The 27,395-nt window shown below is 34.5% G+C and overlaps 2 protein-coding genes across 11 annotated transcripts; both read right to left on the bottom strand.

Moving 5' to 3' along the window:
• Nucleotides 1-4,866: 4,866 nt before the first annotated feature.
• Nucleotides 4,867-19,448, bottom strand: LOC140972838 (ADP-ribosylation factor GTPase-activating protein AGD3-like). Of its 4 annotated transcripts, XM_073435292.1 has the most exons (20): nucleotides 19,062-19,443; nucleotides 17,980-18,056; nucleotides 16,952-17,052; nucleotides 16,188-16,258; nucleotides 15,162-15,224; nucleotides 14,403-14,447; nucleotides 13,309-13,374; nucleotides 13,142-13,189; nucleotides 12,937-13,032; nucleotides 12,812-12,853; nucleotides 11,760-11,975; nucleotides 11,528-11,659; nucleotides 11,207-11,440; nucleotides 10,953-11,039; nucleotides 10,559-10,873; nucleotides 10,230-10,375; nucleotides 10,063-10,153; nucleotides 8,805-8,955; nucleotides 8,477-8,714; nucleotides 4,867-5,290 (listed from the first exon to the last, which is right to left on the bottom strand). In XM_073435292.1, the coding sequence occupies exons 1-20, from the start codon at nucleotides 19,104-19,106 to the stop codon at nucleotides 5,176-5,178; spliced, it is 2,379 nt and encodes a 792-aa protein (XP_073291393.1). In that variant the 5' UTR covers nucleotides 19,107-19,443; the 3' UTR covers nucleotides 4,867-5,175. The 4 variants fall into 4 exon arrangements, with proteins under 4 accessions (XP_073291393.1, XP_073291392.1, XP_073291391.1 ...); XM_073435291.1 differs by having other exon boundaries at nucleotides 8,477-8,955; nucleotides 11,207-11,434; nucleotides 19,062-19,448; XM_073435290.1 differs by having other exon boundaries at nucleotides 8,477-8,955; nucleotides 19,062-19,446.
• Nucleotides 19,449-24,147: 4,699 nt separating this feature from the next.
• On the bottom strand, nucleotides 24,148-27,395 carry LOC140972836 (uncharacterized). Of its 7 annotated transcripts, none has more exons than XM_073435282.1 (7): nucleotides 27,235-27,395; nucleotides 26,915-26,958; nucleotides 26,480-26,635; nucleotides 26,234-26,392; nucleotides 25,472-25,563; nucleotides 24,750-25,105; nucleotides 24,148-24,412 (listed from the first exon to the last, which is right to left on the bottom strand). In XM_073435282.1, exons 1-6 carry the CDS (start codon nucleotides 27,383-27,385, stop codon nucleotides 25,030-25,032), a joined length of 678 nt encoding a protein of 225 aa, XP_073291383.1. In that variant the 5' UTR covers nucleotides 27,386-27,395; the 3' UTR covers nucleotides 24,148-24,412; nucleotides 24,750-25,029. The 7 variants fall into 7 exon arrangements, with proteins under 7 accessions (XP_073291383.1, XP_073291385.1, XP_073291386.1 ...); XM_073435284.1 differs by having other exon boundaries at nucleotides 24,148-24,251; nucleotides 24,752-25,105; XM_073435285.1 differs by having other exon boundaries at nucleotides 24,148-24,253; nucleotides 24,757-25,105.

Raw genomic sequence — 27,395 nt, 5'->3', positions numbered from 1 at the left:
CTAAAAAGAGTTGGGGAACTATTCCCTGGGCCTTCCAAGGCAACAAGAGCATACCTCCATTCCGAGACCAATGCGAGCGGGCATTGCAAAAGGTTGGTTGGAGGATAAGAAAAAGAGGGTTTGATTACAACACAATTTTACTTTTCGACGCTTGTTGAGGCTGTTCCTGCATAGTGGTGCATATAGAGGTTAGGTATGTATAGTCATGCCTTGTTTTCTTCTCAAGTGGCTGGTATATAGGAATTATGGACAATTTTTTTGGAATTATTGCCCAGTTTTTCGAACTATTGATGTTTTTTCTTATTTAATTTGATGCATACCGTAGATTTGAGTTCTCTGATATTGATGTGCTTGGAGTTGCTTGTGTGTATTAGAACTCTAATGTTTTTATCCCAAACAATGCATAACTTTTGTGTATACCTATTAGTTTTGAGTCAAGATTCTTAGAATCGAGTTCTTTGAAATAAGGATTATACTGACTCTTTTGCATTTTTTAGAACTATCAATTGCCACATTCAGAAATCAGATGGGCACATAAGTTTGACCAAACAAATGTTAACCATTGTTATCTAAATAAGGTTAGATGCAATTCTTGGACATTATAAGATATCGCACGAAGTAGTTTAGGCATCTTTGGTTTCTTGATGTCGCAACTTGTCTCCAATTTTTTAAAGAGCATCTGTAAGCTTGGTCAGAGCTGCATCTAAAATGTTGTGACAGTCCTTTTGCTCCACTCTGTCCATTTGACTGATAATCTTTTGCTCTTCTAGCTTTGCAGTCAGCAGATAATCTTTTGCTCTTCTAGCTGTGCAGTCAGCATGCTAATACTTTTTTCAAGAGCTTTGATCAATTGGGTTTCCACATTGAAGTTTTGGCAAGCACCTGATGTGTGTCTTCTTCTCTTCGCTCCCTCGTGAAGCGTTGATCCTTGCCAAAATTGTGGGCCTGGTGTCTCTTGTTTTCTGTACCTTAACATCAAAATCATTAGGAATGTACATGTCTTGTCCCTGACCACCAAACAGGTTTTATTCCAGAACCAACGAACCTGAAAAAGATGGAATATTTTGTTAAACTAGGAATGTACACGTGCGATGCACGTAGGAGATTAATAATGAAAAATATAATCACGAGAATTAGATAATGTTTAAAGTCGTTTGAATAATATCATGTTTATAAGGATTTATCAATCTAAATATATCAAAACACAATAAATAAAAATACATCATGACAATAAATCATATATATTCACTTATTTATATGACATTTTTCAATCCGCGACATAATACAGCTCTCTTAAATGATAAATCAGCAAAAATAATTTTCATTCAAATATCATTCAAAATGAAAAAAACAATAAAAATAAAATTAACAGGATAGTGAATTTTACCAAAATCAAAACTAAAATTTACTTAGATAGAGTACACATAGACAAACGTCAAATAAAATTCTCTTAATTTACTAAATTATCATAATAATGTTAAAATAAAATCACAATTAAACACGAAGGCCAGGTTGCAAGGAGGTCTATTTAAGATGGAAAATTTTGCTTACCAAATAAGCACCACTGCATTTATTGGTGACGTATTCATCACCCAATATGCTAAAGATTTCGTCGTAAGAATGACCGAGAAGCAACACAATGTTATTTGAGTAACGGAAAAAAAATAACCGACACAAACATTGAATGAGCACATGTACGTTGCAGCTCCCCCGGAGATCTAATAAAGATGTATAAATTAGCTTACCAAATAAGTGCACTGCATTTATCGGTGACGTATTCATCACCCACTATGCTAAAGATTTCGTCGTAAAAATGACCGAGAAGAAACACAATGTTATCTGAGTAAGGGGAAAAAAAAATTAGCCGACACAAACATTGAATGAGCACATGTACGTTGCACCTTTACTGCAGATAGCATGACCTATCTCCTGGACTTGTAACTGATATGAAAGGTATTCAAAAGGCTTACATTTTCCAAGTTTTCCAAGTTAAATGATAACTGGCATTAAGTGACAAAAATTCATATTTAATAAGGGCGTCAAAGTAAATTCACAATTGAAGTGACATATATGTTATCTGAGTAAGGGAAAAAAAATAACCGACACAAACATTGAATGAGCACATGTACGTTGCACCTTTACTGCAGATAGCATGGCCTATCTCCTGGACTTGTAACTGATATGAAAGGTATTCAAAAGGCCTACATTTTCCAAGTTTTCCAAGTTAAATGATAAATGTCATTAAGTGACAAAAATTCATAATGATAATATGTAGAAAAACGGAAAAATTATTTTTTATGTATATAATTTCATCATATACAATGAGAAATTAATTAATAGGTTGAAAATAACAAACAAGACAACAAATCAATACACACACACACACAAAAGAGTTTCACAAATTTATAGATATTAATTAATAAAAATAATTTAAATTGAATATATAAAAATTATAAAATTCATAAAAAATAATATAACGTATTTATAATAGTATGAAAAAACTGAAAAATAGAGTTGAAGAACACACAAATTTTATTAATTATATTTTAAAAAGTAAAACAATCATTAAAAAAATATTATAGTTATTGTGAAATAAAATCGATGGGCCATTAATGTGTATTATCAATGACACATTATGATTTAAATTTTCTATGCATATAATATTTCCAACAATGTTAAATAAAAACAATAAGCACAAAAACACCCGCAAATATTAAAAATATATATGAGAAAAAAATAGTGTTACAAAAACAAAATGACATATTTAAATTAAATAAAAAAAGTATGATGTTTCTTAGTTCATATTTAAAAATCAACTTATTATTAAAGTGATATATTTATATGTTAAATAAAAGAAAAGACAAGATAGAAACATTAAATATTTATTAGTAACCATATAAAAATCAACTCATTTTAGCAACCAATTTTAGTAGCAACAAAGAAAAATCATTAGTAAATTGATGAATTCAATATGCATTAATGTCCAAATTCATTTAAGATGGACAATGAATTACAAAAGAACTCATTAAAAAACTATTGATTTAATTTGCTAACTTAAATGAATAAGGGTATATTAGAAAATTCACAATTAGAAGTCATATATTTATATGTATGTTAGATAATTTATGTGCCAATCAAAAGTGGAATTGATCGATGATAAGTTTTTGAACAAATAAATAAGAATTTCGATTTGGGAGTGACTTCTTCCCCTCTAATTGCAGCAGTTCTATAATCACTTCCTCCCAGCAAAGAAGCAAAAAATAATAGTGAAATGACATTTGTGAAATTTTGTACCAACTATTGTCTTCGGTGAAGATACTTTATACTCTGTCAATATATGCTTGTGAAATGCTCAAGTCCTTTGCCTTTCATGGTTGAAAATCATCATAAACAATATATATGGTGCTAACCTGGATTTATGTATGCCTGGTGATGATTGATACCTCATCTCCGCCAACAGTACAAGTAGTATCAGCATCACAAATCACGCGGGCATCATTTTTGAATTTGTTAGAATATCTGATACAATAAATTTAGGTAACATTTACATGATGTAAGGTTGAACATCGTCTATGGTACCTGAAATAGGCTCTGGAGAAGGAATTGTATCTGCTTTATCATCCTCCGGAATGCTTTCTTTTTCTCTGCTTCTCCCAATTTCAAAATCTTGATGCGAACCATGTTAGAGTAGGTGTCCAACAAGCAGCTCGTGGTTTGAAGGTTATTGACTCTTATGTAAAAATTATCTTTATTTTAATTATATTTTACGGTTTTATCTAATTATGACATCAACTTTATCTATATAATCATGCAAACTACATAGATAAAGTCATTGAATATACAAATAGATATCACGAAGTCTGCCCTTCAACGTAAGATCATGAAACTCATTAAGAAGTGTACCATATATTCTAAATTAGTTCTTAGTCGATTCAGCCACCTAAAATGAGGATAAATGTTGCTCAAGCTTTAGACTAGCATCTATGATGTAAACGTCATGTTTTATTTGTAAGAGCATGGAGATGTTCAGTCATATAGATGTATGCTCATTTGATGAGGCACTGAACAACCTTCCATCGACTTTTGTAAGTAGTTATCACTTATCGAATGAAATAGTCAGCGGTTATGATTATACACTGTTAGCCCTTAGATCCGGGACAACATAAATACTCTGCGTACTAGAAAGTATACAAAATCCATAAAGGATTAAAAGTTAGCAAAAACACAATTGAATTAAACTTTATAACAATTTTAGTGGTTTTATTTTAACAATAATATGCTAATTTTGGTTAATAAAGAGAATTTTTTTATTATGACTTATAATTTTGTGTGCTTCATTTAAGTATACTGTGATTTGGGCCATAATAAAATTCATTACTCTATTAATTTATTTTTATTGTTTTTCTTTTATGAATGGTATTTGGATGAAAATTTTTTTTTCTGGTTTGACAAAGTTGTTATTATGTCATAATCACGTTGATTTAAAAATTTGTCATATGAACAAGTGAAAATATATGTTTATGGTCAAAGATGCTATTCTATCTATTGTGTTTTGATCTATTTAGATTGACAAATACTCTTAAACATAATTTTATTAAAACGATTTTAGACATTATCTAAATTTCATAATTATATTTCGATCGTTTATCAACCACGTGTAACGCACGTGTACTTTCCTAGTGGTAATCGAAATATAACAAAAAATGCGATGTTTTTTGGTGTAATACTTGATGATCGTTCCTTTCATTGATGTCCATTTGAAAATCAGGTTGGGGGAAAATAGCAAGAAAACTTGGGGAAGAATTGCAAGTATTTAGATTACAAAACTTCCTATTATAAATATATGCGACATCTTCAAGCATCAAGTAACTCAAAACAGGGCACATATTACTAAATGAGTAAATGGCCCGGGTCTTCCTCTTTACATCAACATAACATCGATAGTAAAAATTACAATCCTGTATTTACGGGAGAAAATAGCAATATTGTATATCCTGGTAACAAGATTAAAAAAAAAAAAACATACTCCTCCATGCATCTTCAAGGAGAAAAATAATTAGGTGCTCAACATCTCAATCCAGAAAGATGGCAAGCAAAGCTACAACAAACCATCCCCGATATTTTTGGATTGGATTGGATTGGATTTTCTTGCTAACATAAATATAACAAACAATGCTATCTATTTGCATGTTTTAAGAAAGCGAGAAGCTCAACATCATCGAGGGCCGATTCTGCAACGAGCTGAAAAGGAGTTTTACCTTCTTTGTCAACAGCTTCAGGATTTGCTCCCCTGCAGAAAAGGAAAATGTACCATAGTTAGAGAGATTATGAGCTCAAAACAATCTTAAACCGAGAATGTCCCAGATTCCTGTTGGAATCACATGTTAAAAAGTCAACATAAAAAACTATGAGAAAAGAAAATTTCACATAATTAATCCAGACAACCCTACCCTATAACATGATCTCAACAAAGAAATCCCAAACCAAGATCTTCCAAGGCTCCAACTTTCATCATGCTAGATCGAAGTTGTATTAAAAGTCAGGTAGCACTCAACTGTGAGCACTAGTGTTTGTCATGGTGCTGATCATTTTGAATTCTACAAATAACATCACACCTTCCTAAAGTATTATCTACAATTACCATGATGTGGACTAACAGATTGGAAAGGGAGGATGGATCGATTACAAGTAATGAGGATGAAATTGTATCCATTGTTTTGAAGTTTTTCGAGGAGTTGTATGGTAAGACAAATGTGACGAGTTGGGGGGTTGAAGGTGTAAAGTGGTGCCCCATTGATGAAGTTTTGAGCCGAGAATTAGAGAAACAGTTTTCAGATGATGAAATAAAGAAAGCCGTTTTCGAGTGTGATGGTGGAAAAAGTCCAGGGGCTGACGGATTTACTTTGGCTTTTTTCCAGGAATGTTGGGATATAGTTAAGGGAGATATTAAGATAGTTTTTGATTAATTTTATCAAACGGGAATAATAAATGGTATTACCAACGAAACTTATATTTGCTTGATACGGAAGAAAACAGAATCTATCAAAGTTAAGGATTTCAGACCGATAAGCCTCACAACAAGATTTAATAAGATAATAGCAAAAGTTTTAACTACAAGGATCAGGAATGTTATATCAGATACAATAACAGAATCCCAAAATGCTTTCATCGAAGGAAGACAGATACTCGATTGTGGTCTTATAGCGAATGAATTGCTTGAAGAAGGAAGGAGAAAAAAGAAGAAAGGGTGGGTGTTTAAGGTGGATTTCGAAAAGGCTCACGACAATGTGAATTGGGACTTCCTAGATTTTGTGCTGATGAAAAAGGGGTTCGGAGAGAGATGGAGAAAGTGGATCAAAGGATGTGTGTCGAATGTTTCTTTTTCGGTAATGATTAACGGGAGGCCAAGAGGAAAAATTAGGGCGCATAAAGGGTTTAGACAGGGAGATCCATTGTCTCCATTATTGTTTAATTTGGTAGTGGATGTTTTGGGAAGATTGATTGATAAGGCTAAGGAAACAAATATGATAAAAGGAATTGAGGTGGGTAGAGACAAGATAGAGATTTCTCATATTCAGTTTGCGGACGACACACTTTTCTTTGTGAAGAATGAGGATCATATTAGATTTTTAGTTCGAGTTGTGAGATCATTTGGTATTATGTCTGGATTAAAAGTTAATTTGGAAAAAAGTGCATTGTTGGGAATCAACTGTGAACCAAGTGAGGTTGAATTGTTGGCTCAAGAGATTGGATGTGGGAAGGAGAATTGGCCTATTACATATTTGGGAATGCCTTTAGGTGGAAATCCATTAAAAGCGACGTTTTGGGAACCCATTGTGGCTAAGGTGTCCAAAAAACTAGCAAGTTGGAAAAAAGCTTTTTTGTCTAGAGGGGGAAGATTAACTTTGATATCATCAGTTTTGAACTCTATTCCGATATATTACTTGTCTCTTTTTAGAGTGCCTAAATCTATTGCGGAGATGATTGAGAAGATTTCAAGAGATTTTTTTTGGGATGGAGCGGACGGAGATGTGCATAGCCACTTGGTCGCGTGGAAACATGTGTGCAAACCAAAGGACAAGGGGAGGCTAGGTGTTGGGAATATCATATTGAGAAACAAGTCCATGTTGGGAAGTGGTGGTGGATATTTTATACCGAAGATGGAACACTTTGGAAGAAAATTGTTGTCAGCATGTACGGGTTACAAGAAAATGGGTGGGATGCGGGTTTGGCGAGAAATGTCACGTTCAAGTGCCCTTGGAAGTTTATTTCCCGAATCTACTCGACGTTTCAGCGGCGTGTGTCATTAGAGGTGAGAGGAGGTAATAAAGTTAGATTTTGGGAAGATAGGTGGTTGGGGGATTCTTCTTTCAAAGATCTTTTTCCTGCTTTATTTCAGTTATCAACAGTTCATAATATGCCAATCCCTCACTATGTCTTTTTCAATGATGACTTGTCTACTCCATCTTGAGACTTTCACTTTAGGAGGGCATTCAGAGATGATGAACTCATTCAGTTGTCCGAGTTATTAGGGGTGATAGAGAGGGTTAGGTTGATTGAGGGGTAGACGATTTCCGAGTGTGGCGAGGGTCTAATTCATCTGGGGTTTTTACAGTCAAATCATTCTTCGAGTCTTTTTCCAAAGTTCTACCTTTCAACTTTTTCCTCTACTTGATCAAATTTGGAAGGTTCCGGTCCCGAAAAAAATTCAGGTATTCTCATGGATAGCTGCGCAGGGTAAGCTACCGACCTCGGAGGCGATGCAAATAAAGTGGCCCTCAATTGCTATTTGTCCAAGTTGGTGTGTTTTGTGTCGAAATGACTCAGAGAGTCAGGATCATACGCTCATCCATTATCCATTCACGAGAGGTTTGTGGGCTAAGGCATTGAAAGAACTTGAGTTGATATGGGTGATGCCGGAATCAACAAGTGATTTATTTGCTATGGATCTAGGACAACTGACAGGCACCAGGGGAAGAACTTTTTGGCGTGTCGTGGTTCAGTGCATTTGTTGGTTTGTATGGCTGGAAAGAAATAGAAGAATTTTTGAAAACAAGGAAGAAACAAGAGAACAATGTTGGGAAAGAATAAAGATATCGGTGGCCATGTGAATCGGCACTCATGAAGATTTCAAGAATGTCTCCATATTTGATACAATGCGAGATTGGGCTTTTGTTTATCATTAAAATGTAACGTGTCGTGTACTTCTCCATATAGTGGATCACTAGTCCACTAATGTAATTTGACACAATATTAATAATAAAAATATTGTTTCTTATAAAAAAAAAAATAGCAGCAGCAGTCATAAGTCATAACCTTAAGTTTTCGAATGAGGGAATTTGTGAAACTCAACTACAAAAGAATTTTTTTGGTTTGCATGGAAACTGCATATTGTTATCCCTTCAAATTATTGTTTCATAGATGACATGACACACACACACACACATAACATAGCAGAGAACGCAAAGCATATCACCTGGCAAGCAGCAGTTTTGCGATTCCAATTCTTCCCCTAATAATACTATGATGCAGTGGAGTATGAGCTCTTAGATCACAAGCATTTATGTTTGCCCCGTGCTGCAGGAGCAGTTCTACCATGCCAATATCGGCAGTTTGACAGGCAAGATGAAGCAAGGAACATCCATCAAAAAGATCACCAATGAATCTGTTTTCATCTTCTACTTGTGGTTCTGGAGATCTTGAAGTACCATCATCTACAGCATGAAAATTCTGATCTGGATTTGTATGCTCATATAATCTCATTACATTGGCTAAAGTAAAAGATGTCAGGGGTGAGGCCTGACCATGAATTGAATTGACATCTGCTTCCCATGTGACAATAAGGTGGTATACTGCTTTCTTGTCGTTGGCACGTACACCGCCCCACAACTGTTCGGCAACTGAAAGAAGACGCTGGCTGTCCTTTACCTTGTGAATGTAACGCTTTTCTACATACTGCAATCAAAGAGGCAATATGCTTTAGGTTAGATATGAAACATAAAAATTAATTCGAGAACTATATATAGCCTTCTTATACCACCAACTTCTTCCATGTTCAATATTTCAGCAACCGATGATTAACATTTACAGTGAATTCTTGATCATGATTAATATTTCTAGTGAGTTCTTGATCATAGTTAATTATAAAATAAACAGCAACCATGTTATGTTATCATTTTACTTTGCAAGGATTAACACACAACTAGAAACAAATCAAATATAGTACTACTAGGGCTATCTGTAAATTCTAGGACTATAACATAAGGTTCATGATATATTAAGTTTAGTGCAATCCCAATCTCTGGGAAGTCAGTTGTATCAACGTCTACAGATACATTTTTGAAATGACCATTGAACACCACAAATACGTTAAATTCCACAGGCTTAGCTAAAGAATTTCAACCATAAACTTATGCCTTTTTGTTTTCTGCGAACCTAACACAAATTATACATTGCTAGAGAAAACCTTTTTGGTGGCACCAGAGAAATGAAAGTTTGTGTAAGTATGTTTGCACATAAATGCTTGATGGAAATGTAACAATTCAGCTTTCGCGCACAAAAAGCCAGAATAAACATAAGTTTGAACATTTAAAAGACTGAAAAGTCGTGGTCTTCACAAGAAACGGTTGCTACTAGGATAATGGACAACTACTAATATCTATTATGGCTGATAGTGCTCATTCTTCAACTCTATTTTAGGACTGGCTTAGCTTATTGAGAAAAATGATTGCACTACTTCCTATGTGAAATAAGTCCCATGGAAATCTGAATGTTAGTCATTGAAAACAAAGGCAGGAAGTTTGGCATTAATGCCATTTCCAGAAAGAAAAGCTTTAAGGTCTCGATCAAAGGGCAATCGCTCGCTCCACACATTCCTTGGAAAAAAGTTTTCTCGTTTATAGTAGTTCGTGTCATATCACTATGCCTTCTAAGCTGCTTAAATTCTGAAGATATATAGAGATTGCCACATTTACCTATCGATTACTGCTCAGGCATCACTATTCCTAATAGGATTGAAAGCAAAACCACAAAAAACTGAATATTAATCAAATGAGGTGATACCTTTGCATGAATGAACTTCTCTTTCACTGATATATGATCGCTATGCTTTGGTTTGCTATAAAACTTTTTGTGTTTGTCAGATTCAAAAGACCTGTGGTATAAATATCATACTCGTTATAAACAAATATGAAGAACATGACAATAATGTTGATTGCGGAAAACTTTACCTTCTTGGTATTTCATCTGCCTGAACAGTTCTACTTGCTTGCAACAATCCCTCCCATATTGAGTTGACAAAGAAGTTGCCAAGTGCTTGAAACAAAGTAATGACAGAAGGTTCCCAAACTTTCACATCAAGTGTTAAGGATCTTACCTGCATTAAAAGTTTGGAAAGCCATGAGATGAGTGTATAGATGTCAAATATTTTTTGGCTCATGATTAACATCCTCGGTAGAAATCAAACACTCCCTTGGACTTACATCAACATCAAAATAGAAAACAATTGAATTCGTGGACAAAATTATTTAGGCGCAATGAGGAAGCTATGTCAACTTGCCTTGGATATATGCACACCAAGATTGCGATGAACGCCAGAGCATTCAATACATATAAGAATGCCAAGATTCAAGGAAGCCCAATCTGGTTCAGGTGCACCACAATCGGCACATTTATCATTTCCAGGCAACTTTTTCAATGCATTGACTGGCTTTTCATTTTTTGAGCTGCTGGGTATTTGGACTGAACTTTTGGATACTCGCATAATATTTCGTGATGAAAGATCTTTTTCCGATGCATATTCTTCAATGGTCCTCGCATCATGGTCAGGACTTCCAATGGGACTGCTTTCACTAACTGGACTACAACAGAAATGCTGAGATACAAATGAATTATGATTACAACAATGAGAATACAAATGAAAGAAACTGCCCATTCAATCACAATTTGTTTACCCTCTCAGGAGTCTGTGAACTCAGCAAAGAAGTAATAACTCCAGTTATTTTTTCAATCCAGTCCATTTGGTCTGCTGCATTTTCTGCCTGTATCAAACAAGGAATTGCCAATTATCATATCCTTATGTCCACGGAGATATATACTGTTGAAAAGTATGTGCAGCACAGAAACTAAACCTCGGACATATCAGCCACTTTAGAGTTTTTGTGAAAGAGATAAAACTCAGAATTCTATCTGATGCAAAAAAGTTAACCTGTAAAGTGTAATTTTTTGTCGGGGAAATAATCCTGAAGCAAAATCTTAGTTCAGATTGCTCTGCGTCAACTTTTATTGTTGATGTCAGCAGGTTCACAGTGTGACGTGCAACAGATTTTTCATCATGCACACCACCATGGTAATGAGATGAAAGCCACCGGCTTAACAGTCCAGAACCAGGTTCAGAGGGAGAACTTCTGTGTATGGGAATAGGACCGTTAGAACCCTGAAACTGAGTGCCAAATGATCAAGTTAGCAAAAAGTATCATAAACTGAAACAACATGCAGGGCACAGTGAGTTTGTTATTCCATGACTCACAGTTGGCCTGCTCCATTGTTTGCGATAATAGAATAGCCTTCCCCGGCTGTCAAGAACAAAAAATCTTCTCTTCCAATCGCCTCTCAAATTGGAGGATCGTTTCGAGAGATATCCTTGTTTAATGGTTTGTACCTACACTATTGAAGTCTTAGTTACAGAAATGACATCTCTAAAAGAAATAGAAGTCTAGAAAGAGAATATTAGAAATGCAAAGGCAGTATCAGAAAACAACCTTTCCCTCAGAAGCAGAGCGCATCACTGCATCTATCATTTTATGGGAGTTTCTGGAAAAAGACTGTATACCATCCGTACTTGTGGGACCATAAGATCCACTAAAAGACCGTCTGTTTTCTTGATCAACTTGTCTTTGATATTCTTGCATACGATCATTGAGTGCTGCTTGCTCATAGTTAGAATTTTGTCTTGCTTGTTGGGCATAAGCCAATACCTGTAGTATAGTAGCAAAATGAACAAAGAGCGGGTGCATGTTGAGATGAAAACATTATATACAGGAGCAGCTAAGAGTACCACAAATCGAAAAAAAATTCCTAAACCGTGAACACTAAATCATATACTTGGATAACAATTATCTATAAATGCAAATCAACTCAAATCAAGAGGCATTTGTCATAGCTTTGAGTAACTACATCAGTCAACAAATTCAATCCTTGCAAATAACTACATTGTAAAGGATGAATAATTGCTGCCAAAACCAAAAGGTTGTGTAAAAATTTAACGGACTATCCTCCCCAAATATAATCTTGATGAGGAAGATCTAGATATTAAATATCTACATAAAGCCTCCAAACCAGGTTTGATAAAAAAAAATTAAATTTTCTTAACTCATCCTCATTTTAAGGGAAAAACTATCTGCTGGAGTACAAATTGTCCTTTGCGGGGAAAAATAAACTGCATCGTCTAGTATATAATCATTTGATTTTGAATTCATGCTAGTTCCTATTCCGTTATCATGGCAGGACCATTCCTTGTCATACTTATTTTCTCTTGCCATTTTCAGTACTTTCTACTGCTAGTTGTTCAATATCAAATTAAGAAATTCCTCTGTACATAGAATCTAAAGGAAATCAAAAAATTCAGATAGGCATTGCTGTTGCTTTTTCCTTGACAACAATCATCTTTCTTTAATTTTTCCCATATATTGGGTAAATCAACTGCAAATCTATTCTTTTTTAAAAGAAAAGTACAATCTACACACGAAAAATAAGAAAAGATATAAAGAAATGAGGGTACAACAGAAAAATACTGATACAAAAACAAATACACCTGATTAATATAAGGCTCCATTTGGTGCAACAGTTCGTACCCCTAGCATAGAGAGGAACTTCAGAATAAGTAAACAAACAACAATGCACACCATAAGAATGACAATTTCTCATTATGCCACAAACCTGTTTAAAGTAACGAAGATGAGCATCCATTGTACCGCCAACAGCCTCTAAAAATTCAAACCTCTTCTTTGCTTCTACAGCCGAGAGGGCACGGACCTGAATTTGAAAGGGTGCTCAAAATCTTCCCCTTCCCAACTGAATCCTTCAGCATTGCTATGTGATATAGAAAATTTGAAACTAGATGACTTGGAAGAGATTATCAAACCAGATTGAAGCGCGTTTGTTCAAAAGTTGATCTTGCATTGTGGAGTTCCTGGAAAATCTTGATGAATTAGAATTCAACAGATTATGGTTACCCATGGCAACTATCTGATAGTTACAGCCACAGGAATAAAGTGATACTGAATTAGATAGGTATTCATGGTCAGATACCTCCTCTAGGGCAGTAGCTATGTCTATCCTTGCACTTTTCCTGAGCGATAAAAACTTTTCACGAACCTGAAACACGACAGGGATATGCATTCCAGTATATCAAGTACCAGTCTATGTCACAGAAGTGAAACAAACCAACACTGTTTTTTTCTTGTTTCAAATATGTAGGAACTAGACTGCTAAAGGATGGTTGGATTTTATTCAAGTCTATCTTATAATAGTTGCATAGAGCGAAGCATACCATTTCACTGTCCAGATATAAAAGGGAAGCAGTTTATGCTGGATTTAATTTCTACTGAGCGAAACAACACCAAAATGGTACTAACAGAGAGATATTCGCTATCTTCCTTTGTATCGTTCCCTACAAAGGATAAGTAGCTGTTCCTATCTTTTATTGAGGAATTTTAATTATTAAGTTGATCCTTGTAATAACTCTTATGAACTTGCACATGAAGTGTTAAATTCGGTGAGAAAAGAGAATACCATAAAATCAATATCAACTCCAAGTTCACAACAAAACAAGCCTTCTGTTATGTAGAATTGTCAAGGTTTAATTTATCTGCCCCATATAAACGTCTCCTATCAATGCAATCACTTTGAGTCTTCCTTTTTTACTCACCTTTTGATGGAAAAGTAAAAAGGCAATAATGGAAGGACTAAGGAATGGAGATGACTTCAATCAGAAAGAGTTTTGGATAAGTAAGTGATAGTAGTTCTTCTGTTTTGACGCTCATCTACAGTGCAGTATGTGGTCACTTCCCTATTTTGCAAATAATAAATCTACGACACAATGTGCATTTGAAGTAATTCCATTTGGACATTTTCGCTTCTGAGACACCATAGCCACCCTGCAGGTGTTTTTGTCATTCTTCTGAGTTACTCATATATCCTTCAGATTCATATCCTTGATATAGTATGCTTGTGTCTTTTATGCTAGTATCTTTAGCACAACTTAGGCCCCCCACACCGCCCACTTCATGCTAATCAAGTAACAAAAGATTAAGGACAATTAAAAGACACCAAACATCAAATTCAGAGAAAAATCACACTTGAAGTTATAATATTGACTTCAGAAATAATGACTCGATCCACACCTGGTCATAAATTGCATTGGCTTTGTCAAAGCGCTTGCGGGCTTCCTGTGTTTGATCAAATAACAACAATGTAAGATACAAAATTCCTAGGAATTACGTGAGAGGTGGGGAAAACTGCAAAAATAGTAGAAATTTTTTAGGTGCATGACAGAGGTGTAAATGTAGGTAGCCACATCCTCCCAAATTTTGATACAGCAGAAATTAACATCCTTGAGCTCAGTACAAAATCTTCATTTTCTTCGACAGATGGTCCACGAAAAGGTCAGGTTAAAAAAGGAAGAGCTACAGATGGTATGTACAATATCCCAGGCTCAACCAAGTACATATCTAATCTATTGTTTGAAACTAAGCAAATATGTAAAAATTCAACTTTGCTGCAAGTTCATGACAGTTGAAGAGTAATAATGACTTATTCATCAAAAAGCATTTATAAAAATATGTGAATGAGTTTTCACATAGAATCACTGTATTTTTATTTCTTAGGATGATCCGTCATGTTCTTCATCCATAGCTTTTTACTACACCCCATCATCTGGATACTAGTCATTAGCTTATATCTAATTGCGTATCTTAGCAGAATTTAGCAGTTGCTGGAAAATGCACGCTTGCAATCTAAACTCACATGACAATAAAATGAATGCATTAGTACGATGATGTTTTCTAGTGATTAATGCTGTCCTAAAATCAGGGCCCGCCAATAAAATATAAGGACCAGCAAAACATAAAATATGTGTAACACAATTGTGAAATAGGGCATACCTTGACATCTTGAAGATCAACATTAGCAAAGTGCAGAAGTTTGTCATTCAGCACGTGCTCTACCTAAAAGGGACAAGTGAAGAATGTCAGCAAGAAGCCACAGAAGGATAGAAGTCGTTTCACATACTTAATGTCAAAAAGATATTTTCAGAGCCAAACATCTTGATAAGGAAAGTGCACAGGGACGATACAAGCTCAGAGGACAATGATTACATTGAGGCCCCATAAGATTTCTATCATTACTCACTATTTATTCAAAGATTCCTGCTCACAAGTGCTAAAAACCAATATATTTCCACTTATCAATAACATCGATGGGTGACTAGGAGTAACTGTAGGGGACAAGAACCAAATTGAAGAAACACTGAAGAACGCTAAAGTCTCTCCAAGAAGTTTAAGATATGGATCATAAAAGGGGAAGATAAGCACACTTATGACAAAATATTGCTTCTGATTTCTAGTGATGGTATAAAGTATGGCCTGCAGACTACCATAGGTCCAATTCATGGGGTTGTAAAGCCTTCATTGTTCGCCAAACATGTAGCCATCCGAAGTACAACACTTCGAGAGATCACAACTCAAATTTGCAGTGGAAGTCGATTAACATCTAAATTTGAAGCCTAGAAACCCCGCAAATGATTAATACGGAGCATAATTCTAGAAACTCCTTGGGCATTAAAGTAAACATGAGAACATCAAATTTTTTTTGGAAAACATAATATATGAAGGGGATAAGACTAGAATCAGTTCCTTCTATGAAGATCTAACGTGGTCTCCTATATTTGATCTGTGATTCTTGATTCCAAGGTGCCTTGGACTTTTCCTTCTTAACTAATTAGCCTAAACTCATCAGCCCCTATCCATGCGCACCCGACACCTATTTTTTCAATAAGCACACATATATCACATATCCTGAGACATTGACAGAGCATATTAGTAGTAAATCACCAAGTTATCCAGCTATTGCGCTAAATTGTTTACCAACAGCATGAGCTATAATAACATAAGAAAGAGAAAAGTTTCCACCTGTGACCGAAGAATTTCCTTGTAAGTTCCAATTTCTCTGAGTGCAATTGCAAATTTTTCCATATCTGGGCCTGAAATATAACTAGACTTAAACCAACATCACGAAGACTTGAATATACAGAATTAATAACAAAGAATACGCAACAATTATTTATGACATATTTTTTATGGGTTAAATGTGGTGCCATTTGATTTTTTTTTCTAGGATCTTCTCATAGTCGAATCTTAGCAGTTCAGAGATGTCCATGTCTAGCCACTAAAGTGATCGGATGGCTTAGTTATTGTATATATAAATCTATAGCTACCAATTCAGCTTCGGCCCATAAGGCCTCTTATTATGATGCCTAGCCCGACCGAAATCAGAAATCACAACTCAAAAACTTTGACTTGAAGTTTCGTTGAGCACAATATTGATTAATCCGTTGCTGTCAAGCCAAGCCATCTAATAATTTATAGAATGTGAGCAGCTAAAAACAATTTTTATAATTTCTTGACTTTTTCTCTCCATCCTCTGTCTGGCAAGCCAGTCATATCCAGCCAAAACATTCCTGCTATAGATTTCTTCTTCTTTACGACAAAAATTTGTACAAGAATAAGAAACAAAAACAACTAGCAAGCCCAACTCTCTGTCACTGCCTTATTTTATCTCTTCTTACTTTTGGGGTGAGGAAGATTGAGAAATGTGGGCAGTTGACGAACTTTGCCTCCTGATTTCCATTCATGAGCATGGAAGAGTATCTGTATTTAGAAAATTAAAAATATACCTCCAAATGCTACCGCTATTGGATCATTATGTCCTCCAGAAAAACTTTCAAGGGAGCTTGCGAAAGCAATGTCCATATCATATGCTTCTCCAAGTCCGTCTCTATGTATCCAATAAAAAAAAAAGGCTAGTGACAATAAAGGAAAAGTTTTGCAAAACAGCATGTAATTGAAAATTTATTACATGATAGAAAAAGTTAGAGAACAGAGAAATGAAGAAAAAATCTCGCATTTTCATCTGCCAAAACAAAACAAAACAAAACAAAACAAAACAAACGCTATTATCTATTTTATCCTCTTCCCCCATTTCCCACCTTGTCAATCCGCCCAACATAATCATTAATTTTAAATAATTTTTTCTCACTTCTAAAAAATATGCTATTGTTTATTATATTATAAATTCAAAACATTAAATTTTCAATTTAAAATAATATATCCAATAATTTTTTACATAAATTAGCATCCACGGCAACAATTCATTTTTCTCAAAACCAAACATGAATTTTATTTCCCCGAGATTTTCCCCCAAAACTCCAAAAAAAAAAAGAACCAAACAACCATCCATGTTTCATCAATGCTCCATTTTACCCCAAAAAAAAAATCATGAAACAGATGACCATATGCTAAATTTGACAAGATTTCATCAATTAGAAAATGAAGATAACAAACCGATCTACTTGAACCAAAGTTAACGATGTCCCAGAGTAAATATGTGAAACAGAAAAGAGCAAATCGGTCAAGCAAAGAAGGAAAGAAGATGTTTAAGATATCAAGTATAATTTTATCCATCTATCCACGTATTCATAAGTGACACAAGCTGCATCCAACACATATATTCACGACCACAACAGAAAAGTCATCCAGAATTTCGCACCAAACAACTGTTTTTGCACAATATGTTTAACTGTGCTAAATAATGCACATACGATACTTAAAAGATATCGTTAAAATAAAATTTGATGCATAAGCTGATGACTATTGGTAATAAATTATCGAAGATGTGAAAAAAAATGCGTAGCTCGTAAGTTACATGTACTTCCGACATCCTTTATGAAACTTAAGACTTCTATCTCGTAATGTCTCAGCAGTGTCTTCCAGCAACTGGATCTGCATGGTCAACAAAGACTATGTGTCCATAAAGTTCAGACATAAAAATATACGTGATCTCTGTACGTTAGATTGGGTATTTCAATGAAATATAAGAGATGAAACAAGTTTGTGTTTTATGTTCGAAAAAGAGAGAGAGATGAACCCCTAGAGCTATTGAAAAAAAGTGCTACGAATAGTTAGAAATATTGCTGATTTTTTAATCAATACCATAGTTAATGACATGATTATTATCATGGTACACTTGCACCCAATCGGCTGAAGCCAGGAATCAATGACTACTGTCATGCCCATATCTTAGGATGCATGTCTCTAATAGAAACTACACTAAAATTTTCCATTAGACACATGAGCTTGTATATCAAAAGTAAAAGGCAGTGGGTCCTTTTCAATCTTTGTCTGTAGATTCTTAATGCGAAGCCGGTCATCGATAGCCAAACCACTCCTCTCCTTTAAGTCGAGCTACAACCCGGCCTTGCTGTCTTTCCAAGTAGGCCCAGACGGGAAGTTTTATAAGATTTTCATGTTGAAGGAACCTCAAGAAACTGTTTAGAGTTTAATCAGAGACTAGCTTACTGCAGATACTAGTATGTAATAGAAACTGCCACTAAAATTTTCCATTATACTACTTTTTCCCTTTCTTCTTTTTTCTCCAACTTTGGTCTTGAAAATTAAAAACCCTGCCAAAATGCCTATTGCCCCAATTAAATTTCACTTTCAACATTTTGTAACAAAGTGTATCTAATAAACCCCAATACTGTAACGCGGCCAATATTCATTCACTACAACACTGCTCTCTAATTACAACCGATTTCTAAAGGTTACCAAAGTAACTCTGCACTAGTTATTATTCTTCAAAAATAGGCATTGAATAAAATGATAAAAAGTAAACAACCCCCTCCAGTAACCCACACAATGTAGAGAATTGAAACTCTAAAGGAAAGTCTTGAATGTCTGGGGAGTACACTTGATACATACAAAAAGAAAACAAGACATGAAAATAACCTGTTGCCGAAACATAGGCGAATCATCTAGCCTGGTGAAATACATATTTGTCTCCTGCGCGTAATCCAACGTATGACAGCCTATTTTACGTCATTAATTGATCCCATTAAACCGTTTAAGGGAAAAGACACAAAATCCTAGATGATATCCGAGCAAACCACATGCCCACAACGCAATCGAGGAGTCAGCGATCAAAAGATCATATCTTGATGCAAATTATCGGAGTCAAACCTGTCTGGAAGAAGGAATTCAATAATATATTGAAAAAAGAGAGAAATAAATGATGGGTTTGATTCAGGAGAGGTGAAAATGGAGGAAGAATTGGGAAAGGGGGACCATCTTTTGCGGTATTTCATGGCTGTCACAAAAGAGAGCTTTTTTTTATGTATATGTTCTCCACTTTTACATATTGTTGGTTTAAATTAATATATATTACTATGCCTTTCGTTTCAACTCAGAGCGCGCCAATTTCTATTCCTGTTTGTTGGCATGCGCAAGCTCTGTCTGCCATCGGCTCACGGACAACATATATTCGAGGTAGGATTGCTTTTTGTTTCTGTTGGAAAACAGTTCATTATTGTATTTTATGTCAAAATTTTTATATAAATTCTGTTATTTAGAAAAACGATCAAATGAAATGGATGGTGAAGTGAAATTTGTGTTTTTTTCGATGTTTTTTAAAATGTCAACTGATACCTCATCAAGCCCCCACTATCCATTGCTCATCTCTAGCCCAAATGGAAGACAGAACCAAGTATTTTCCTATAAATATCAGGTTTGAGTGTCTAATTCATTTAGATTCACTATATTGTTTTCAGCAGCACAATTATCTGCTCTCCCTTTATATCCCCAGTCTCTAACTTGAACGTTGGAGAGGCTACACCGGGACACCATCCCGGCCCTCTTCTAACGGTTTTCTTCATGATTTCAGGCTCAGTGCAAATTCAAAGCATGCGTCTGGACTAGTGTTACTTGCTGGAATCGACCCTAAATTTTCAGCGAGTATCACCAACTGTGTGTTGTTAATTTAAAATATGATTCATTAAATTTTATTTTTTTAATTTAATTAAAGAAGGGTGTCAAATCTAACAACGAAAGTGCATATGGATGTGTGATCCATTTATGAGTTTAGTCTTGTAATTTGTCAAAGTTTGATTTTCATCCAATAACTTTGCTTTTTTTGTTTTGGTCATTTTTCACTGGAAGTCATTAAATCTATTAAAAATATTGTTTCTTTGGCACTAATTCTTTCTTACATGGCTTAGATATGGTGCAAATAAAACTATTGTTATACACATTAAACTTATGTTCACCACGACAACATATTAAAAAAAAATTTCACTGGAAGTCATAAAATCTATTCACCATGACAACATATGATATTTTAAAATGTGAGGGAAAAAACTTGTTATTTTGCTTAGTAGATTTTAATATAGGTTTTATTATTATCGGATTAGTTACTTAAAAGAATATCGATGTCAAATTAACATGATTCATTGAATTCTGAGTAGTTTCGTGTAAAAAATACTAAAAACCAAGTTATTTGATGAAAATTAAACTTAGACAAGTTACAGTACGAAAATCCAAAATACACCAACTTACATAACAAAAATATTAATTTTCTCGTCAATAATATTACTCTAATTTATATAGTACGTTTTTTTATTATTATTCATATTATATTTTATACATAAAATAATAATGAATTTCAATGAATTTATCCACAAAAATAATACATTTGGCTCCGTTTGGACAAGTATTTATAAAACGTTTTTATAAAATTAATTTTTTATAAAATATTTTAAAAATTATTTTAAAAATAAATATGTGTTTGAAAAACTATTCTATTAAAACATTTTAACATTTTAAAAGTAATGTGTTTTGATTTTTATTTTTGTCTTCCATTTTAAAAACATCTAAAAACAATTCTCAATTTTTCTTTAAAAACTATACTTGGAGAACACTTTTTTAAAAATATTTTCAAAAATATTTTACAACAATTTTATAAAACACATATGATGTAACCAAAATTTACCATCTTCGAATCTTCAAATATTTGAGTCGGATAGGTAAAAAGGGGTCTGCAAAGACGAAAATAAGGTTAGGGGCGTCTGAGATGTTTTCGACGTGATCTTCTGATGTTTAAGTCAGAGCTCCGATCATGAATGCAGGGAACAAGGAATATAATAGTATTAAGAAAGCAAGAGAGCGAAAGGAAGTAAATGTGTAAAGACACAACAAATACCTAGTATTTATAGGAGCATGATGAGTTGATTAACCTGCTGAAGTTGAATCCTTGTTGAGGTAGAATTTTGCCCAAGATAGGAGACCTCTAAGTGTAGGATACAGTTGTTACGTGGTAGGACTCTTATCAGATTTGGTGGATTTGGCCTTATCACGTGTTTATTGGGATTTCTTCCCCATCATTAGAGATTTCCAAGTGTTTTCCATATTCGTGAGATACAACAAATCTAGGGTTGCATTTAGTTAATGGGCTTGGGTCGGCCTTTCTTCTTGGTATAACTGGGCTCGGCCACAAGCCCATGTTCATGGGCTCTGTTCTGACTCTTGAGCTTGCTTTTTCCTGTGCTCGACCCGAACTCTTGGGCTCGGCTCTTTCACTTGGCCCACATGGGCTCATTTACATATTCATCTTTATGGGCTCAGACCATCTTTAAGACTAGTGCAAGGTTTAGAACTTTACGAGATAGGGTCAAATCGAGTTTATTAAGGGGAATGGCCTCGGATTAGTCCAAACTCAATAATTTTAGGGGCTATCAATAGTACTCATTTTTTTTTTATCTAAAAGAAATATGAAGTTTACACCAAGAGTTTGGCCGGATCCCGATCCATGGCTAGCGTCTCTTGTGTTTGTTATGTGCTTGTTCTGCAGGTTGACATGGCTCGACGGATGACCAGGATTTGATCCGAGTGGCTGTTCCACATGGTCATGAATGAAGGGCCAAGATCATGCCAGAGCGGAAACGTTTCATGCAGATTGTTGGTTCACTCCCTGTGGAATGAACTGGAAATGATATGAAAAGTAAAAAAACATGAACTAGAAACTTGAAATTTGCAGTGTTTGCAATTGTTGGTGTTGTTTGTGATGTTCTTTCTCTGCCCGTTGATCCTTTTTTTTTTTTTAATTCAAACTCTAGCAAGTTAATTTTCTTCAATCCCCACTTTCACTTTTCATGATCTTTTTTACCCACGATCATTTTGTGTTTGCCCGCTATTAATCCATTCAAATTTCTTTGCATAACTAATGGGCTTTTCTTCACTATTTCTTGTTTAATTATTTTATCGGGCTTGGACTTTTTCAAAAATATTGGATCTAATATTATTTTTTCAAAAAGGGTTTTTGTGCGATCCATATATATTTTTGAGTCGTATCACCGAGCCCAACCCCAAGATAGTTAAGAATCCAAATAATTGAACGTACTAACAGGATTTATCTATAAGTCTCATTATTACTTATTTATTAAACAAAAATAACATGTCATCCACAATTTAAAATTTAAGAAGGAATGATAAAATATAATCCAACACAATCTTATTTATCTAAAAAATTTATTTGTCTAATAATTGAGGTGTTATAGATTTCCCTTACAATTATACTAATTATAGTGAATTTCAAATCTATTATTGAAGTTATTTTAAATCCATTGAGATGTGTGTGATTACATTAGAAATTAGCAGAATATTAATTTGAGTTTCCTCGATTTAACTTATCTAAAAATGAAATAAATTCGTAATTATAGATTTCAAATGTTTCAATCTATATACAGTACTTCCTTCTCCTCTTATTTTTATTTTATTTTATACATACAATTTGATAAGATGAATATTGTTGTGTAGAGACAAACGAGTAGCTAGTTATTTCTCGTATTTAAATCCACTCAAAGTCTCAAAACCAAACCCGATCAAAAGCATATCGAACTAATCCACATACATATATATTTACAAAAATAACCAAACATTTGAATTTAAATAAACCAATTATTTTGAAAAATAACGCATATTATTATACATGGCTTCTTCGCCCGCGATATACGAGTACATATTAAAAAAAAATTTGTTTTAAATATTATTTTTGAATTCGAAATATTATTTTAAAATTTAAAACTTTAAAATTATTTTTTATATTAAATTATTAAATTTTTATGTTATGAGTTATATAATTATTTAAATTAAATACTTTATTTTATTTAACAAAAAAAATCTCTCGATATACTTGTTAAAAATTTTGATTTTTTTAATTTTAATTAATCGATTATATATATTGTGATGAATATTTTTTGGTGTATTCTCCCTCTATATTGGATTTTTTTTTTATTTTTTCCTAAGTTTTATGCATTAGATTCGTATGCTTAACATAATCACTTCAAACAATATAAAGTTAATTGTACTAATTTCAACCACTGTTTATTCTCAAAAAAAATATGAAGATTGTCATTATTTGTAGTAGCCATAATTTTTATTGGTTCGATGACGAAATTACATGAAATAAATGCAACTGTACGTAAAACAAACTTTATATCAAGTATATTTGTTGAAAGAACTTGAAATATTGATTTAAGATTTCGTAGATGACAATGGATGAAGATAATTTATTAAAAATATGAAAGAATCTTGAAATACATGTTTGGTAACACGTGACTTAAATTGATGATTAATTGAATTCTAACAATAAGTGGCATAAATTGATGATTAATTGAATTCTAACAATAAGTGGCAGACGTATTAATTTGAAGAATATTAAGAATGAACAACTTTTAGGTTGCTTTCGATCTATCTTTCGTTCGTTAATTTCAAGTTTGAAGCTGTGAAAGTATCGTTAATCTCAAGTTTGAAGACCGTGAAAGAAGATACTGCTGACATGAAGAAGAAAAACCTCACTAAAAGGACATTACAGTACAATGATGTTTGAATGTTGTTTTTAATTAAATAAATACAATCTATTTAAAATTATATAATATTGTTTAAAATAGTGAATTATGTTTATTCATAACCAAGCTAACTTTCAGACAGATTTAAAGTGTGTTGACTTTCACACAGATTTAAAGTATAAGCAACACACTGCCCATAATATAACACAAATTTCATAATAAAGTTTCCAGTTCGAACTCAGTACTACAAGAACACTGAAGTAGAAATTAACATGGTGCATACATAGCTATTCACTCCCAACTCTCGTAAATTATCAACACCCTTGAAAATCACAGGAATTTGGAGTCCTAATTTGTTAGTCCAACCACCACCATGACGAGCAGCTGAGTTAATACTTCTCATCTTCTGAATCATCCTCATCATCCTCGTCTTCAGAGCAGACATCGGGGGCATTTAGATAGCTTGTACATTTGACCCAAAAAAAAACCAATAAGAGAAGACAACACCCAAAAAATGTAAACATGTTTCATTTTATAAAGAGATTTTAAACATGCAAACATTCATCCAACATCTGAGCTCGCGCACTACCGAGGCACTTCACCTAAGTAAAATAACTAGCCAGCACAATCACAATCCCCATCACTGAAATTTGCAAACACGACACAGCTTTTAAGATTATTATCAACTGTGGTCAACGCATCCCTAGCAACGACTAGAATGTACGACTTTCCAATTAAGACAAACTTAAAGCAAGAATGTATAAATTCCCATCCAATGACAAAAGAATAAAAGAGTTACACATCACGGTGCCATTCGTAAAGAGGGTCATCTGTCCCAATTGCTAATGGACCAGGTACACCATCTACGTGGCCAGCTGGAATCGTAATTTCACAATCGCCATCCTAAAAACGATAACAAGATTAACTTCCAAACTTCATATGCAAATAAAAAGATAAATAAAGATAAAAAGTAAGCCTTTGAGGATGCATTTATATTCCTCTTTCGCCTATTCAAGCCCTACTCCAAAATTATGGCGAGAGATATTAGTTTCAAACTTGGTCGCAGGCTCCACTTATGCTTAGGGCGAAGTCTCATCTTCTGAATCATCCTCATCATCCTCGTCCTCAGAGCAGACATCGGGGGCATTTAGATACCTTGTACATATGACCAAAAAAAAAACCAATAAGAGAAGACAACACATGCAAGAAGACAACACCCAAAAAATGTAAACATGTTTCATTTTAAAAAGAGATGTTAAACATGCAAACATTCATCCAACATCTGAGCTCGCGCACTACCGAGGCACTCCACCTAAGTAAAATAACTAGCCAGCACAATCACAATCCCCATCACTGAAATTTGCAAACACGACACAACTTTTAAGATCATTGTCAGCTGCAATCAACGCATCCCTAGTAACTACTAGAATGTACGACTTTCCAACCAAGACATACTTAAAGCAAGAATGTATAAATTCCCATCCAATTACAAAAGAATAAAAGAGTTGCACATCAAGGTACCATTCGTAAAGAGGGTGATCTGTCCCAATTGGAGATGGACCAGGTAAACCATCTACGTGGCCAGCTGGAATCGTAATTTCACAATCGCCATCCTAAAAATGCATAACAAGATTAACTTCCAAACTTCATGTGCCAATAAAAGGATAAATAAAGATAAAAAGTAAGCCTTTGAGGATGCATTTATATTCCTCTTTCGCCTATTCAAGCCCTACTCCAAAATTATGGCGAGAGATATTAGTTTCAAACTTGGTCGCAGGCTCCACTTATGCTTAGGGCGAAGCCTCGCTCTAGCATCAGACAACATCAATCCGTAGCGAAGAGAATCTTCACATATTTAATCAAAAGCACCCTGCCAAATCACCCGGCCGCAAGAATACCACCACATTTTAAAACAATATTTAGATCGTATTGACCTACATATTCCTGCTTTGTCATCTATGTCAACTCTCTGCAGTTTCATCTCTTATAGTTAATTGCTTGAACATGTGATTTATAAATTCACAGAGCTCTCGTTCAATTAACAAAAGTAACGAGCACCTGTTTTGAAGAGCTAAAAAATTAGTTAAATCCAAATCCATAATGAACACACGGGGTTTTATTTCATTCGATCTTTGTTCGAATTTCGTGCCCGACACTAGTGGCACTGGAGATTGGTATTTCAAGATTGTAAACCAGGAAATTTCGGCCATCGCCATCAACACAAGACATATCATTGAACATTCAAATAAACCAGGAACAATGATAAAATGGCGAGGATGGTACCTTGATCTCACATAGCAATACATTACCCCGACAATAAACACCTCGAAAAAGACGGCACTCATCATTTTCGTCCCTCTTTGCCCAAAATGTCAAGCAGAAAATAGCACCACCAGATACACGGTTAACCTTGACAACCTTATCGAGAACGAAATTCTTTCGCTGTAACCAACCAAAAAATACGCAAACAAAACCATTACCAGTATTAAGCAAACAAGACTATTAACAACATCAAATAATTTCTCTAACTCTTTTCTTATTGTAGAAGTTTAAGGCCGTTTCCGCTTTGTCCTTGATATGAGCTAAACCACCGACATGAAACAGCGTCGTCCCTCCACCGCATATAGCTTTTCTTGGATCTCCACAGCATATAGATTTTCTTGGATCAAAATATTCATCACATAGCTGTCAACAAATTTAAACAAAGTTTAGTTTCCGACATTCATGTCTAAAGATGGGGTGTGCGTGTAAATTAAAGACGATACGGAGTGTTAATCACAAATAACTGTCAAATAATAATACAGTAAAAGACTCAAGTGTAAACTATTGTATATACTCATAGCCTAGTAAAAGAATACTATAAATTCGTCTTTCCCCAATTCATGTGCATGTGCATCTTCACCGGGAAAGCTAAAAGATCCAAAGGATCGAATCACATGGATTAGAAAGCAACGAACAACTTACATCACGTAGCCTTGAGTATGACAGCGATCCCATTGGATGAAGCCCTGCAAAATGAGGAACCCATTAATTTGAATCCACTCTCTTTGATTCTCCACGCTTTATATGCACACAAATCCAATTTTTTTGTTGGGGCCCTAGGTCTCGTAAGGAAATTTGGATGAAAAAGTTTTCAAACATTTACAAAAGCAAATTGAACACATCAGAAACTCAAATTGTATTTTCTATTCTATCCTTTCGGCTAGCGTAGCATAAATTCCACACAGAGTGGGTTAAAAAAAACAAAAATAAAACAAAGAAGGAGAAGAAAACCAAACATTTACCGCCAACTATCACCGGCTTTGGCCTGCGAAGCGGAAATACGAAGAGATCGAAGGGGAGATACGATCCCGATGGGCGCCCTAATCCTCCACGCGTTCTGTTCTCCAGGTCTTTTAATAGAAGACGTGGGCCGGATTTGGGGCAATGGGCCATAACAGATGGA

The sequence above is a fragment of the Primulina huaijiensis genome, chromosome 3 (genome assembly GCF_012295235.1).
Source record: "Primulina huaijiensis isolate GDHJ02 chromosome 3, ASM1229523v2, whole genome shotgun sequence".
Lineage (NCBI taxonomy): Eukaryota > Viridiplantae > Streptophyta > Magnoliopsida > Lamiales > Gesneriaceae > Primulina > Primulina huaijiensis.
Note: the sequence above shows the minus strand (reverse complement) of the source record. Positions and strands in the feature narration are given on the sequence as shown.